General features: G+C 40.2%; 1 protein-coding gene across 5 annotated transcripts in view; it reads left to right on the forward strand.

Annotated features, from left to right (window-relative positions):
• SNRK (SNF related kinase) overlaps window positions 1-12165 on the forward strand; it is a 57050-nt gene extending 44885 nt beyond the window's left edge. For all 5 annotated transcript variants that reach the window (XM_053599281.1, XM_053599280.1, XM_053599282.1 and 2 more), the window contains 3 exons: window positions 1379-1591; window positions 4356-4490; window positions 8337-12165. In XM_053599281.1, coding sequence (XP_053455256.1) covers window positions 1379-1591; window positions 4356-4490; window positions 8337-9555 — 1567 coding nt within the window. In that variant the 3' untranslated portion in view covers window positions 9556-12165. The remainder of the gene's footprint in view (window positions 1-1378; window positions 1592-4355; window positions 4491-8336) is intronic.
• The last annotated feature ends 3431 nt before the right edge of the window (window positions 12166-15596 follow it).

The raw sequence follows: 15596 nt of genomic DNA on the forward strand, positions 1-15596 counted from the left end.
TTTTTGTTATTATTCAGTTATTTGATGTGTGAGTTGTTTATAGGAATGTTTTAAATTTCAAAATGTGTGGCATTTTTCAAGTTAGCCTTTTATATTGATTTCTAACTTAATTGTATTATGGCCCAAGAAATATAGTCTGTATAGTATAGGTTTGGAGTTTTTTTCCTCCAAAAATTGTTGAGGCTTGCTTATGGTCTCTTTTTGTAACTGGTCTTTTTGTTCTGGAAAAGAATGGGTATTTTTCAATTGATGGAATCAGAGTTCTATGTAAATCCTTTAGATCAAGTTTTTCAATTATGCTGTTCAAAATTATTTATATTCTTAGTTTCTTTTGCTATTTATTCTGTCAATTGCTGAGATATGTTTCCACTGTAATGATGGATTTACTGTTTATTCTTGGAGGTCTATCAGTATTTGATTTGAGTGTTGTAAGGTAATATTATTAGGTGAAAACAAGTTGAAAACTTTTATTATCTTCCTGGTCAATTGAGTCTTTTTTTTTATCAGTTTGTATCAAAGAGGTAATGACCCTCTTTAGTAATGCTTTTTTGCTTCAGAATCAATCTGTGTTACCTACTTTTAGTCAGCCATACCCACCTTCTTTTGGTTAGCATTTGTGTGCCATAATTTGTGTAACTATATGTTTTCTATTCTTTTACTTGAATCCTTTCATTCTCCTTTTTTAAATACCTCTTTCTTAATATTAATAGCCTAGAGCTGAATTTTTCTTTCATCCCATCTGATCATTTTTGTCTTTTAATAAAAATGGATAGTTTGTTCCATTTCCATTTATGGTGATCACTGATAGATGTGTTGATGCCATCTTTTTAATATGCTTTATGTTTGTCTTTTTCAGTTTTTTCTTTTTATCCCATCTTTCTTTGGGATTGATGGAAGTTTTTTATTTTTCTCTCTTACTTGACTTTTCTCCCTCAACTAGCTGGGAAGTTATAATCTCATTTTAGTGATTCTCATACTTACATTAACACAAACATAAACATAATATTTGTATACTTAATTTAACAACATCCTTAGGACATTTTAAATACTGTTCACTGTTTTAATAATTTTTTTTTAAATACCACAAATTAGGAGTAGAATGGCACTCAATTTTTATTATTGCCATCTGTCCTCCCCACTACCACTAGGGAACCTAGTTTAATTGATAGTATAGGTATAGGAAATAATTTTTTATATCTTTATGACAAATACAATTACAAAATATAAAAATACAATTTAATTAGCCATTATTGATAATATTTTATATTTATATATTATCTTTGATTTCCAAAGGAAATATCTTTGTTAATGAAGTGATCCATTATTGCTCACCCTTGCAAGTAGTTTGCTTTAACAATGGATTTACCTTTTCTTGCAGCCTAATCACACGGATGCTACAGAGAGATCCCAAGAGAAGGGCCTCCTTAGAAGAAATTGAAAACCATGCTTGGCTTCAGGGAGTGGACCCTTCACCAGCCACAAAGTATAACATTCCCCTTGTGTCATATAAAAATCTCTCAGAAGAGGAGCACAATAGCATCATCCAGCGAATGGTCCTTGGGGACATAGCTGATCGAGACGCCATTGTAGAGTACGTCAATGCTTATCAGTCCCAGGGGGCCAGAGGTTTAGGACTCTTGGAATGGGCACTCTTTACTCATTTGAGTCTTTGGACATTGTGGGATAGCCTTCCCAATTGGCAAGAGTTATGCCATTCATCTCTAGAGTTCTTGGCTTAGAGGGTTTAGGTTTTATTAAACCTAATTTTTAGGTTTTATTGATTTTGTTTCATTTCGTTTTGTTTCTGTTTTTGTACTAGTGAATAAGTAATCCCTTGCTGGGTTGGTATCAGTGAGTGTTGTGGACTTTCTCCTTTTAAAGGGCTGGATCAGAATAGCTTGTTTTGTGCCTTGTCTGAAGCAGTACCCTCTTTGTTACTGTCTCCTCCCGGTCTTCACAGTGAGAAGGGAGAATAGGGCAGCGCCACATGGCTGAGAGTCCTCTAAATTAGGAGTTGGTAAATGGGGCTAGTCACACACGTATTGTCATTGGTTGCATTGTGCTACAATGACAGAGAATTTGTGGGAGAGACCAGAGGACCCATAAAGCCTAATATATTTACTACTATCTGATGTTTTAGACCCCCTGCTGCAGCTACTTGGAGCTTGCAAATTATATAAGTTGTTAGTTAAATCTTTTAAAATCAAAGCCAGTTTTTAATAACCTGAGTAGTGTGGGATCAAAAATAATACAGAGTAAGGATCCAGCTGTTTTGTTTTAATAATGATTAATTTCTTTAAGAGGTCCTGACTTTTTCTTTTTTCTTTTTTTTAGAAACAGAGTCTCACTTTGTCACCTTCGGTAGAGTGCCGTGGTGTCACAGCTCACAGCTATTTTTTGTTGTAGTTTGGCCGGGGCCGGGTTTGAACCCACCACCTTCAGTATATGGGGCCAGCACCTTACTCACTGAGCCACAGGCACTGCCCCCTAAGAGGTCCTGACTTTAAAAATACAGAGCACTTCTGTAAATGAAAAGTCATAGAAGTTATTTAGGTGTTGAATGAAACAATTGGGCATGTTGGAAGGAGGGTATACTCAGGACGCAAAGAAGGGCTTTCTATTGAGAGAATCTGACCTGCCTATGGGATCTCACCTGGGGCCGGGAAGAGGAGGTTGATGCCTAGACCTACAGACCCCTGCTGTGTGTTGTATTTCACACACTGTGAGAGGCTCTGGTCCCTGAGCGGGGTGGCCTCTGTATAAATGCACATATCTTTAGGGTGTTTCAGGACACTGGAAAGAAAGATTTACAAAAAGAAATCCAGGTTCTTAATTTTCATTTAAGTCCAAACTTCGGTAAGTTTCCAAGTTCCTTATGAGTCTGTACAAATGGACTCACAGCTATGGACTATAGCAAATGGACTATACAGTCTATACAAATGTAGTCTATACAGCTACTTAAGTGACCTAAACATAAGCAGAGAACAGGGCATTTGCTGTTTCTGCTGTGGACAGTCACTGTAGGAATAAGTAGAAAATGACTTTTCATTTTTGAGTGGGTAAAAGGCTATTTGCATTCCCCTGAATTGGCCCAATGTTCTTAGCTTAATAAATACATACATTCATTCCGTGGTGACATGTAGAACTATTTAATTAATGTAAATTCAATTATAAGTCCAAAGGACAGTACATTTAAATGGTTCAGGTGACTCTGTTTTGCCCCTCTGCTACTTTCCCACATGTGATAGGAGCTGGGAGACCCAATCCCGCTGTTCCCTCGGCAAGGCTCACTTCTTGCCTCATGCTTATATTAAGAGAGGCTGCTCATTCTGAGGGTGATTCTTGGGTATAAACATGCATGTTTATCTTATAATATATTTCCAACACACAAGCCAACTGCTTTATCTGGTACTTAGCTGGAAAAACTCCTGTAAGAAGAATTGTATCCCTGAATTTCTCCTTGCACTCTTCCTTTGGAATCTCATGCTCAGCCTGCCCTGGCCCCATTAGTTGTGGCCTACTGTACATTTGGTAAAAAGGGATCTCTGGTTTTGCTTTTTTCCTAAGTGTTCATTATGAGTATTGTCACTACAGAAAGTTTCTGAAACCCACAGTTAGATATTACCGAACCTTGCGGGAGCCTCCTCAGCACTCTTTGGTGTGCTCGTGGCAGGCCAGCTGCAGGAGAGCAGGCAGAGTCGCAGGCCTTGTTGGGCTTCATGCTCCCAGCACTAATCCAGCACAGTGCCTGGCCAGACTCGATGCTCAGTGAGCATTACTTTTTAAGTGGATGAGTAAATAACATTGATTTTATTCAAAGAGGTTAATGATGATGTGCCCTCAGTTGCATTAATCATTCTGTAGTGCTCGAATGTCAACAAATGCAAAGAGAATGTGAAAATAAAAACAGTTCCTAATTTTTCTGCCCATATTAGTTCTTTAGTGCATATTCATGTAACACAGACCTCACCTTTGTTTTACACTTTTAATGGAAGCAGTAAGCCAGTTTAATGAAATAAACACTTCACACACACATTTTCCGGTAATGTGTACACTCTTCGAAGCTTCGTTAGTTTTTCTTATGCATTAAAAACTGACAGTTATCTCAGATGTTATCTGCAGTTAGGATTTTTCTTACTAATATGAATATCTTTATGTAGCTGTTTTTTAGAATTTCAAGGGTGACCTAAATAAGTACCAGTTTGGCTTTTTTTCTGGTTACACTTTTGCATAATTTCAAAGATTCCTCATCATTGAATTACATTTGCTTATACTTTTTCAAAGTCAATTCTGGTTTTTGTAAAAAACAAACTTACTGGTATGGCTTACGTTCACTGTCACCTTGTTTTCCTCAGAGCCCTGGAAACCAACAGGTATAACCACATTACAGCCACTTACTTCTTGCTTGCTGAAAGGATCCTGAGAGAAAAGCAAGAAAAAGAAATACAGACCAGATCTGCAAGCCCTAGCAATATCAAGGCCCAGTTTAGGTGAGAAAAAAATCTTCACTGATTTTAGTAAGTCAACATTTTAAAATAGTGAACTGTTTTTTTTTTTAATGCTTCCTAACTGTGCACAAGAAAATATAGACAGTGAGACAGCTTCATTGGGGAAGCCACACGGAAGCTCTTCTGCTGGACAAGAGGGGCTGGTTTCCTCTCTCAGCAAGGATGGCTTCCCATCCTGGGCTCAGCGGGGAGACAGGCTGTGTCTGTTGCTTGGTCAGGAAAAACACATCTGGAGAAACAGCCTCAAGCCAGAGTGTCTGCCCATTATTTTTATTCTTCTAAATCCAACATGTATTAATGTGATATTTTCTTTTTTTTTCTTTCTCTTTTTTTTTTTTGTTCTAGGAGCAAGGCCAATTTTCCCTCAGTTATTTGAAATAATTTTTAAAAATAAATAGGGCATTTCTGTGCCATGATGTTATCTCAGGATTTCAGGGAGTGGGCAATCAGATCAGCTTGTTGATTAGTTGCTTAACCTTGGGAGGTCACTTAACCTCTCTAGCTTAGTTGCCTGATCTGTAAAGTGAGACTAATGCTATTTAGCTCAGGGGGTTGTGGTGAGGGCTGAATGAATGAATGTATGCCGAGCACTTAGTCCTGGGCTTTGTGTGTTTGCTGTCACTGTTGGGAATGTGCCCACCATCACTGTCTTCAGTAAAGCAGAGTCTGCTCCTCTCCACACCTGCCTTCGCTCCTCTGTGGACCCCCTCCTCCCACCTTCCTGCTTTTCTTTTTCTTCTGTCAGAATAGCTTTCTACTTAAAATCAGAACATGGAAATGGTTTACTTTTTTAATTATTGTTATGAAATTTACTTAGAATTTATCTTTATTTATTCAGATGGAATAATCCATGGAGTTGTAGTGGTTTAAAAACAGAAGGGTGCTCCTGATTTTGATAAATCTCTTTTTGTGTGCCCGAATATATGTGAGTATATGTGTGTGTGTGAATATATAATAATAAATATTATTGTTGTAAAAGAGTAAGGAAACCATTTAGATTTTGAGTTACTTCCAAGTACCTCGCCATGCGTGGTTTCTTGCTTGGGTGGAGTGGCAGTGTAAAGAGAGGAAAACATTCCTAGCTTGCCAAAGAATAAAGATTAGCAGTCTGGTTTAACTAGGAAATGAATTTAGGAACTTCATTCATATCCTGGATGTATTCCTTCATAATAGTAGCTATCTAGTGTCTGCTTGGAAGAGGACTGAGCCCCAGGAAAGGAGGGGGCTCTTGGGAATGAGACAAACCAGAGACGGACACTGAGTGGTTCCAGTCAACATAGTCCTGACCTGAGCCTCTGGTGAAGAAGGAGTCACCTCAGAGCAGGCAGTCAGCACCTGCTAGGTGCGCTGAGGCTGGAGCTGCTCCCAGGCTTTTGGAGAAAGAATATTTAGATTGGAACCATTTTCTTTTTTGGTGAAACATTTTCAAACTCAGTTGTGAGCTGATAAGATATGTAAATGAATTAAATTGGTTTTACTTTATTATAGAAATTAAGAAGCCAACAGTAGCAATAAAGAAACACCAGAGCCTTCCTAGTAGTTTTCATTTCGCTCCCATAAAGACTCTGGAGTGGAGATGCTCCCAGGGCACCTCTTCCTATGGCAGAGGGCCCACTGGTGGTGGCAGTGTCTACTGAGTTGCCTTCTCTTCATTGTCACTATAGCTTTATTGATAAACCCTGGACATTACTTGGTTCCATTGCTGGGTATGCTTTGGGGTCAGAGTGGCCTGGAAGGTAGAGGCCTAGACTGAGTCACTTTTCTGAGTCACTGGTATTTAAAACAGAGATTGGCCAGGATGGGGGAAGAACCGGCCCCAGAGAGCAGATGCACAGCCTGGAGCCAGGTAGATGACCCAGGAAAGTTAGTGACAGGCCCATTGAGATACGTGGTTAACAGGAGACTGATAGTCACCCCAGGTGGACTTTGGGTGACTTTTTAAGCAGAGGGGTACGCACAAAGAAGGGACTTTGTAGATTTTGGAGTCCAGGGGCAAAGTCCTAGGCTTAGAATTGAGTGAGAACATAGAGACTCCACTAGAGAATGAAGTGGAAGATGCTTCTTCAGGAATGCGGGTTTACAGTAGTCTTACCTCAGAGGGATGGTGTTGGTGCAGATAGCATTCTGCACCTGTGAGGTGATGTGGTGGTGGGGGGTTGTTGAATCAAAGTAGCTTAAGGTTTCTTAAATTCTAGAACTGATTGTATTTCAAATATAGTAGCCTTTTACCTGTTAAAAATATGAATGAATGTAGAGCTGCCCCAGTATATTTGATAGAAAAGTGTGAGGTCTGAGAGAGGGGCATAGGCATTTAGGTTTATTACAAATCTACAGTTCTCGTGACTACCTTTGGAGCTTGTCTTCAGGCTGCAGAGACTCTTCCTCCAGCCTATTCTGGAGAGCTGAGAACACAGAGCTCTCTAGGGAGGAACTGGATAGAGGGGCTGGCAGTTGATAGCCAGGTAATTCTGGAATGAAAACCAAGAAATTAATGATCACACACTCTGATCCATTTAAGGAATACTGCTTCTTAGTGTAACATTTGAATTTTTTAACAAGTTTATTACATTAATGGTGTCTGTGCAAAAGATAAGAAAATTTGCACATAACAAGTGTAGTAGTTATTCTACTACTAGTAAAATTTTGTTTGTACTTTACTGATTACTAGAACTATAAGACTATTCTGATCATAGAGGACAGTTGAAAATTCCAAGATGTTTATTTAAAACAGAGGCTAGAGTGCCTCATTTTCAAAAATTTTCTTCTTTAGCTACCAAATAATATTTTTTGTAACTTGGGTGACTCCAGATTAGGGGATAAAAACCAAAGTTTAAATAATAGTAAATTTTGCTATCCAGTAGTCTTATGTGGGCATTAAAAAATACACTTATTTATGTTTAACTCTGTGAGTTTTTAAATTGGAAAAGCAGAGATTTATGTATGCCAGTTCTACATACAATTTTTCTTTTCAGTATTCTATTATTTAAGTCAATCTATTTCTGTTTATGTCTATATTGAGCTTACACCATCATGTAAAATCAGGAGCATTGGAAATTTCACATATATTTTATTAGCAATAATATACTTTTAAAGGTAGTGATCTAAGAACCAAAGGAACAAAACCTGTGTGGTGGTCAGATTTTGCCTTGGCAATAACCCTTTTGTGCTTTTAAAAAATGTTTGCCTTGGAATATAAAGTTTCTGTAAAAAAAGGAGATGTTATTTTCCCAATTTTTTTTTTTTTTTTTTTGAGACAGAGCCTCAAGCTGTCCCCCTGGGTAGAGTGCCGTGGCATCACAGCTCACAGCAACCTCCAACTCCTGGGCTCAAGCGATTCTCCTGCCTCCACCTTCCAAGTAGCTGGGACTACAGGTGCCCGCCATAATGCCCAGCTATTTTTTGGTTGCAGCCGTCATTGTTGTTTGGTAGGCCTGGGCTGGATTTGAACCTGCTTGAGCCACAGGCGCCGAGCCAAATTTTTTTCTTTTTTTGCAGTTTTGGCCAGAGCCGGGCTTGAACCCACCATCCCCAGTATATGGGGCTGCACCCTACTCCTTGAGCAGGCACTGCCCTGCCCCATTTTCTGACAACTAAGATGAAGTTGTCATTTGGCCAGTGAGCCACAGACTGAACCATGTTTTAAAACCATATTTGCCCTTCTTGTGTCCTTGCTGGTGTTTATAGGCTGTTAATGGGTTTGCAAGTCTTTCTCTTTTTCCTTTTTTAATATCTGTGTATTTTGTCCCACTAAGTTTTATAAAATGTACTTTGCTAACATCTGCATATGATTACATGGCTTTCCCCCCCCTTCCCCAATCTGTTACACAGGCAGTCATGGCCAACCAAAATTGATGTACCCCAGGACCTTGAGGATGACCTCACAGCCACTCCTTTGTCTCACGCAACTGTTCCTCAGTCTCCTGCTCGGGCTGCTGACAATGTCCTTAACGGCCACAGGAGCAAAGGCATATGTGACTCGGCTAAGAAAGATGACCTTCCTGAATTGGCTGGACCAGCACTCTCTACGGTGCCACCTGCAAGCTTAAAACCCACGGCCAGTGGGCGAAAGTGTCTGTTCAGGGTGGAAGAAGATGAAGAGGAAGATGAAGAAGACAAGAAACCCATGTCCCTCTCAACTCAAGTGGTTTTGCGTCGGAAACCATCTGTGACCAACCGCCTGACATCTAGGAAGAGCGCTCCTGTCCTCAATCAGATCTTTGAGGAAGGGGAGTCTGATGATGAGTTCGACATGGATGAGAATCTGCCTCCCAAATTGAGCAGGTTAAAGATGAACATTGCCTCCCCAGGTACAGTTCACAAACGCTACCACCGGAGGAAAAGCCAGGGCCGGGGCTCCAGCTGCAGTAGTTCAGAGACCAGTGATGATGATTCTGAAAGCCGGAGGCGGCTCGATAAAGATAGTGGGTTCACCTACTCCTGGCACCGCCGGGACAGCAGTGAGGGCCCTCCTGGGAGTGAGGGGGATGGTGGGGGCCAGAGCAAGCCAAGCAACAGCAGCGGAGGGACAGACAAGGCCAGTCCCAGTGAGAACAATGCTGGTGGGGGCAGCCCCTCTAGCGGCTCGGGCGGCAACCCCACTAACACGTCGGGCACCACGCGCCGCTGTGCTGGCCCCAGCAACTCCATGCAGTTGGCCTCTCGCAGTGCTGGGGAGCTTGTTGAAAGCCTGAAACTCATGAGCCTCTGCCTCGGCTCCCAGCTTCATGGGAGCACTAAGTACATTATTGATCCACAGAACGGCTTGTCGTTTTCCAGTGTGAAAGTACAAGAGAAATCCACATGGAAAATGTGCATCAGTTCCACAGGGAACGCAGGGCAGGCCCCTGCAGTGGGCAGCATAAGGTTTTTCTCTGACCACATGGCAGATACCACCACTGAATTAGAACGGATAAAGAGCAAGAACCTGAAAAATAATGTGCTACAGCTACCTCTGTGTGAAAAGACCATCTCTGTGAACATCCAGCGGAACCCTAAGGAGGGGCTGCTGTGCGCCTCCAGCCAGGCCAGCTGCTGCCACGTCATCTGACTATGGCCCTGCCTGGCCACTAGCGCTTCCTGCTCAGAGCTGTGAAGATTGGCTCACTTCACTGTTCCCTTTTCAGTTTTACTAGTTCAAAGTGGGCGTTAGGAGCAGTTACTTATTACCTTTCCATTTGTTCGCCTGACGGTGTGACAATGCATGGTCTTTGTGCATGCTGCTAGACACTGCTTTTCTTTTCCAGCCAAAAAGCCTATTGTGTAATTTATACATTCATAATTTTAATGTGGACGATCAGGATTAAATTTAGATGTATATTTGGGACCTAATATAAATGGAGCACTTAGGAATTCGATGTTCTGCACTTAACCTAGAGAGAAAAAAATGCTTTTGTTTCCTTGTGAGAAATCTAAATTCATGTCCTAACCTTCTGTGATACGGAAACTCTGTGCTCTGAGGCACTCCCTGTGGTGTCTGAGACAGAACCAAAGCAATAACATGACGCCCACAGGCCTGGAGCAAGCTAGTGACCCTGTGCTGTCCGGCCACCCACGGCCTGTGCAAAGCAGAGGACAGTGAGAGTCTGCACTGAGAATGTTAAAACTATAATTTGGACATACCCACACCTGTTTGTCTTAAGCTATAGTGTGAAAAAAATGTGGGCTCTTAAAAATTAACTGAAAAGATTTTCTTGTTTTTGTAATAGGTGAGCTAAAATACTTAGATTTATAAGGCAGCTTCCCCTGTAGTGATAAATTACAAGCAGACAATCTCATTTTGTAATGTGATAAAGTGAATTGCTGATGTCTTAACTCTACTTATACAGTCTGTGTCTGTCTAACAGAACACAAAGATGGTTTGTAAATTCTTTCCTGTAGGGCCCCCTGCAGGATTTCCTTTAACCTGTGTAGATAGAAGAACTATAGGGCCTAATACAGAAGCAAAGGTGCACACAAATGTAGGCAAAGTCAAAACTCCATAAATTAAAACAAAATTTACTGAGATTTGTTTTCTGGAGTTCGGTAATTAGGTTATCTCTTTCATTATTTTCATTCTATTAACATCCTTTGGCTCAACTAGCTATGAAAATTGGCTGATCATAAAACACACATAAAAGGATAAAGACAAGGTATAGCAAAGAAAAATGCACAAAGCCTGCTTTGTAACCTTTTTCCCCTGGAATTGTTTTTTACTTTGCCTTTTCTTACCAAAACAGTAATCAGAGAACTCTGGCTTTACCTTATTCCTGTATAAAGACACTTTTGACTGGATAATCATCTCTCGTGGCATTTTATCTTATAGGATATAGTATATTGCAGATTGCTAACTTTGGAAGGGGCCAGATGCTATTTTTTTCATGCTGTGCCCTGGGAGTCTTAAAAGCAGTGCTGAGCAGCATTGGTGATAGAATGTGGCTGGGCTTGGGGCCCTTCCCACACTCTTCAGCTTCCCATCATGCCTCTGAGGTGATGGACTGAGGTCCAGCTGGTCGTGCATTCAGAGAGCAGGCAGATCACCAAAGAACTGCATTGCTTTGAGCACTGTTTCTATAAGTACATGCTGACTATGCTACTTTAGGGTTAATATATTTTACTCGGAACTCTGAATTTCACAGTATACTTACTAAACTAAGTACAAATGATAACTTAAAATACTTATTTTACTTTCTAGACCTAGGCTAGATACATTTTAAGCTACAGCTCTAGTTCATTGTGATATTTATAATCGAAAGCAACAAGAATAGATGTGTGGGTGAAGCCATAGAACATATTTGCTTGAAATTCTTGAGCAGGGATCTTACAAAGGGCCAGAAATAAGATGTGTGGTTCACATAGATAGTGAGCATAACATCTGTATTAAACGTAAGAGAGAAGTTTTTAAAGGGCATTGGCAATAAACTCTTTGTTGCATCTGTTTTCCAAGTAATGTAAATACTTTTTCCCGTGATTATGTATAGCCTTGGAATGGCACCTTTTAACTAACCCCTGTGTGTTTGGTTTTCATTGGTTTTTATATTCAGATGTATATATGGTGCTCACTTTAGGATCAGCAGTGTTGACCATTTATGCTGCATAGCTGTATCATAGCCTTATTAGTTGTGTGTGGTTGTTTGACCCTCTGGGTATACAGATGTCAGTCTGAGTGGTGTCTTACTCATTTGTTCATAAGTGAATGATTGTGCATGTGTTGTGTGTCATAGTATGTTACCACATAAAAAAAGGAGGGAGCGAAAAACTATTACCTTACGATAATATTGGACCAAACTACTTACTTGCTCTAAACAGTTACTTGTACCCCTTAACCTGTCCTCAGAAGTTGCATATAGTTACAGTAGTGTATAAATTAAATATTGTGGAGAAACAGTCTTGTATTTTTCTGTATGTGTGTGTATATATATATATAATTATGTACTTCTGGCAATTCTATCTGTATTTAAAAATGTGACAATCTTGACACCAATGTTAAAAATAGTTGTGAGGCTGAATTGAAGATATACCTACCAAGAATTGGTGTGTGTTCAGAGGGTACAGAATTATCAGCTGATTGGTCAGTTGTATTCAGTCCTGGTTAATTTCCCTCATTGTGTAAACATTGACAGGTATGAGACAAATGGGGAGTAAGCTAAATAATAAAGTAACATATTGGTGTTCAGCAATAGAAGTCGTGTCTGATGTTGTGTTGCTTCTCATGAGTGCAGCTTTGTATGATCCCAGCCTGCTGAGACCCACCTTCCCACTTGTACTGAGGCTGCAAATAGCAGGTCAGCCCCAGGGCTGCCCATTAATTATTCTTTCTTTCTCTGTTTCATTTACTTTCCTCACTCCATAGGCTCATGCTCTCTAATAATTGAATAAACCGAAGCGGTCAGAACTGCCACAAGCTCCCACCCCGATCCTTCACCTGTTACAGTGACTCCAAGGCGAGCTCCTCTTCTCACACGCGGCAGTCCCTTCTGGCAGCCATCCTTCTCTCCTTTGTCTTGTGTCATCAGTCTTTGCTTCTCTACTAGACCCTTCCTAACAGAAAACAGAACAGATGTAACTTTATTTCCCTGTCTTAAACATTGTTTGTTGGTCCCTCTGACTGTTGGCTGCATTTCTCTTAAGCCCCCCCCGCACTGCTGTCACTCCACCACCATTTTGCTTGAGGTCAACAGTAACCTTGTGTACTAAATCCGGTGGTCACGTTTTAAAAACCTTTTCTGAGGTATAATTCACATACTGTAATGCTGATTTAAATTGTGCAATTCAGTGGGTTTTAGTATATTCTCAGAGTTACACAACCATCATTATAACCAATTTTGACACCCCCCCAAAAGAATTATTGTGCCCTTAGCTCCCTTTCCCTTTCTTTTCAAGTCCCTTCCTCCCAGCTGTACGCAACCCTAATCCTGGGGTCAGCTTTCTATTCTCTGTTAGAATTTGGTGATCTGATCACTCTATTCCTTCTAAACTTTGCTTCTTCCAGTCCCTACTTCTCCCTTACTGCTCCTCAGTCCACTGGCTCCTCATTTTCCCAACCTCCAAACCTGGGGTGTTGCATCTTCAATTCTGCACTCCAAATCTTGATGATCTCATCCGTTGTCACATCTGTATGCTCATAGACCCCAAACGTATTCAGCCCACATCTCTCCCAGGATCATCCGTTTCAGCTACCTATTTACTTCTCAGATGTATCTTAATAGGCGAGTCCAAAACTCCTCCCCTTTCAAGTCCTCTAGTGTGCCCCATCTCAATAAATGCAACTCCTAGCCTTTGTTTTATACGAGCTGAAAATCTTGGTGTTATCCTCACATCCAGTCTGAGAGCAGATTTTATTTGCTATTCAAAAATTGACCCCTTCTCAGTGCCTCCACTGCTGGGCCACGACCCCACCCTCATTCCTCTAACAACTGAACATGCCTGTTAAAAACCCTCTGAACTGCCTGTGCTCTTGCCTTTCTCTGGTCTGTTCTCCACTCAGTAGTATGAGTGATCATTTTGACTGTGAAATAGTGATTTTTTTTTGAAAGGTGTTTGGGATTGGTTTCCCATGTTTGTTATTTCCCATTTAATTCCATGTTGGAATGCTTTGTATAACTTAAATCTTTTTTAAAAACTATTGGAACTTGTTTTATGGCCCAGGATACGTCCTATCTTGGTGAATGTTTCTCCAGGGTTTAGAATGTACTGTTTTTGGTGGAGCGTTCTATATATACAATTAGTTCAAGTTGGTTGATAATATTACAGTTTTCTCTATATCTTTACTGATTTTCTGCTTCATTGTATCAATTATTGAGAGAGGAGTGTTGAAATCTCCAGCTATAACTGTAGATTTGTCTGTTTCTCCTTTTAGTTCTATCAGTGTTATTTCATATAATTTGAAGGTCCATTAGTAGGTACCTACACATTCAAGATTGTTGTGTTTTTTTTTTGAGAAAGAGTCTCACTTTGTCACCCTCGATAGAGTGCTGTGGCGTCATAGCTCACAGCAACCTCAAACTCTTGGGCTCAAGTGATTCTCTTGCCTCAGCCTCCCGAGTAGCTGGGAGTACAGGTGCCCGTCACAATGCCCGGCTATTTTAGAGACACTCTGGCTCAGGCTGGACTCAAACCATGAACTCAGGCAATCCACCTGCCTTGGCCTCCCAGAGTGCTGGGATTACAGGTGTGAGCCACTGCTCCAGGCTGATTGTTGTTTTCTTGATGAATGATCCTTTCATCATCATGAAAAGTTCCTGTGTATCCCTGGTAAATTATTTGTTCTGAGATCTACTTTCTGTAATACTGATAGAGCCACTCCAGCTTGCTTTCAACTTGTAAGAGTCTCATTCCATCCTTTCACTGTTAACCTATCATGTCTTTATATTTTAAGTTTGGTTTTGGTAGATATATTTGGGTTTTACTTTTTTATACAGCCGCAAATCTTTCTGTTATTAGTATTTAGACCTATTACATTTACTATAATTGTCAATATGGCTGAGTTAAAACCAACATCATTCTAGGTTTGTATTTGTCTCCTTTGTTCATGGTCTCCTTTTCCCTCATTTACTACCTTTTTTGGTTTGACTGAGCACTTCTTAATTATTCCATTTTATCTCTGCTATTGCCTTACTGACTGTACCTCTTATTTTTCAGTATATCTCTTAATGTATCATAGTCTACCTTAAAATAATACTTGGTTACTAAGTATGAAATGTCCAATTTCCTGAAGTACCGAGTTAGACAGTTGATATCTCTGACATGAGTTTGACACTTCTTTGTTTTATTGTGAAGGTACATCCTCATTCTTTCAAGTGCACCTTTTGGCTTGTGATTATCTTTCAAATATTTTTAAAGAAATTTTTTGAAATTTTTAAAGAAATTTTTTTTGAAATTATGGGTAAGTCAAAAATTTGTGTTACTTTCCAATATGAGTTCTGTCATGGAATTAGTGGAGTGCAGACAACTGGAAATAGCAACCAAGTGGGAAGAATGTGGCTAATGAATGCAGAGTATGTCGATGGTTTGAGAAGTTCTATTCTGATGATTTTAATCTTGAGAATGAGCCACATGGGCGACCTGAGATCAAATTGGATACTGCTGAGCTAAAAGCTATAGTGGAAGCAAATCCATATCAACAATGTACAAATTAGCAGCAAGGTTTGATGTTACTATTCCAGCAATATTGGACCATTTGAATCAAATTGGCAAGGTAAAGAAGCTGGATAGATGGGTTCCACATGAATTAAAGACCATCAGAAGAGAAATTATCTTGAAGCTTGCTTTTCTTTGCTGTCATATTTCTATACCATATTGTGTGTGATGAAAAATGGATTCTTTTTGATAATCTCAAGCATTCGGCATGATGGTTGGATAAAGATGAAGTGCCAATACACAGGCCCAAACTGAATATTCATGAAAAAAAAAGCTAATGGAGTCTGTGTGGTGGTCCAGCACTGGTATATCCACTACGGCTTCATTCAATTACAGCGGACGACTGTGTGAGCCAATTGGATGACATGATGAGGATGTTTGTGATTAAGCAGCTGAGATTGGTTGATAGAGACAGGCCCGTCCTCTTGCAAGATAACAACCATGTGTCACACATAAAATGCTGTTCAAACTACA

This window comes from Nycticebus coucang, chromosome 8 (assembly GCF_027406575.1).
Source record: "Nycticebus coucang isolate mNycCou1 chromosome 8, mNycCou1.pri, whole genome shotgun sequence".
Taxonomy (NCBI): Eukaryota; Metazoa; Chordata; class Mammalia; order Primates; family Lorisidae; genus Nycticebus; species Nycticebus coucang.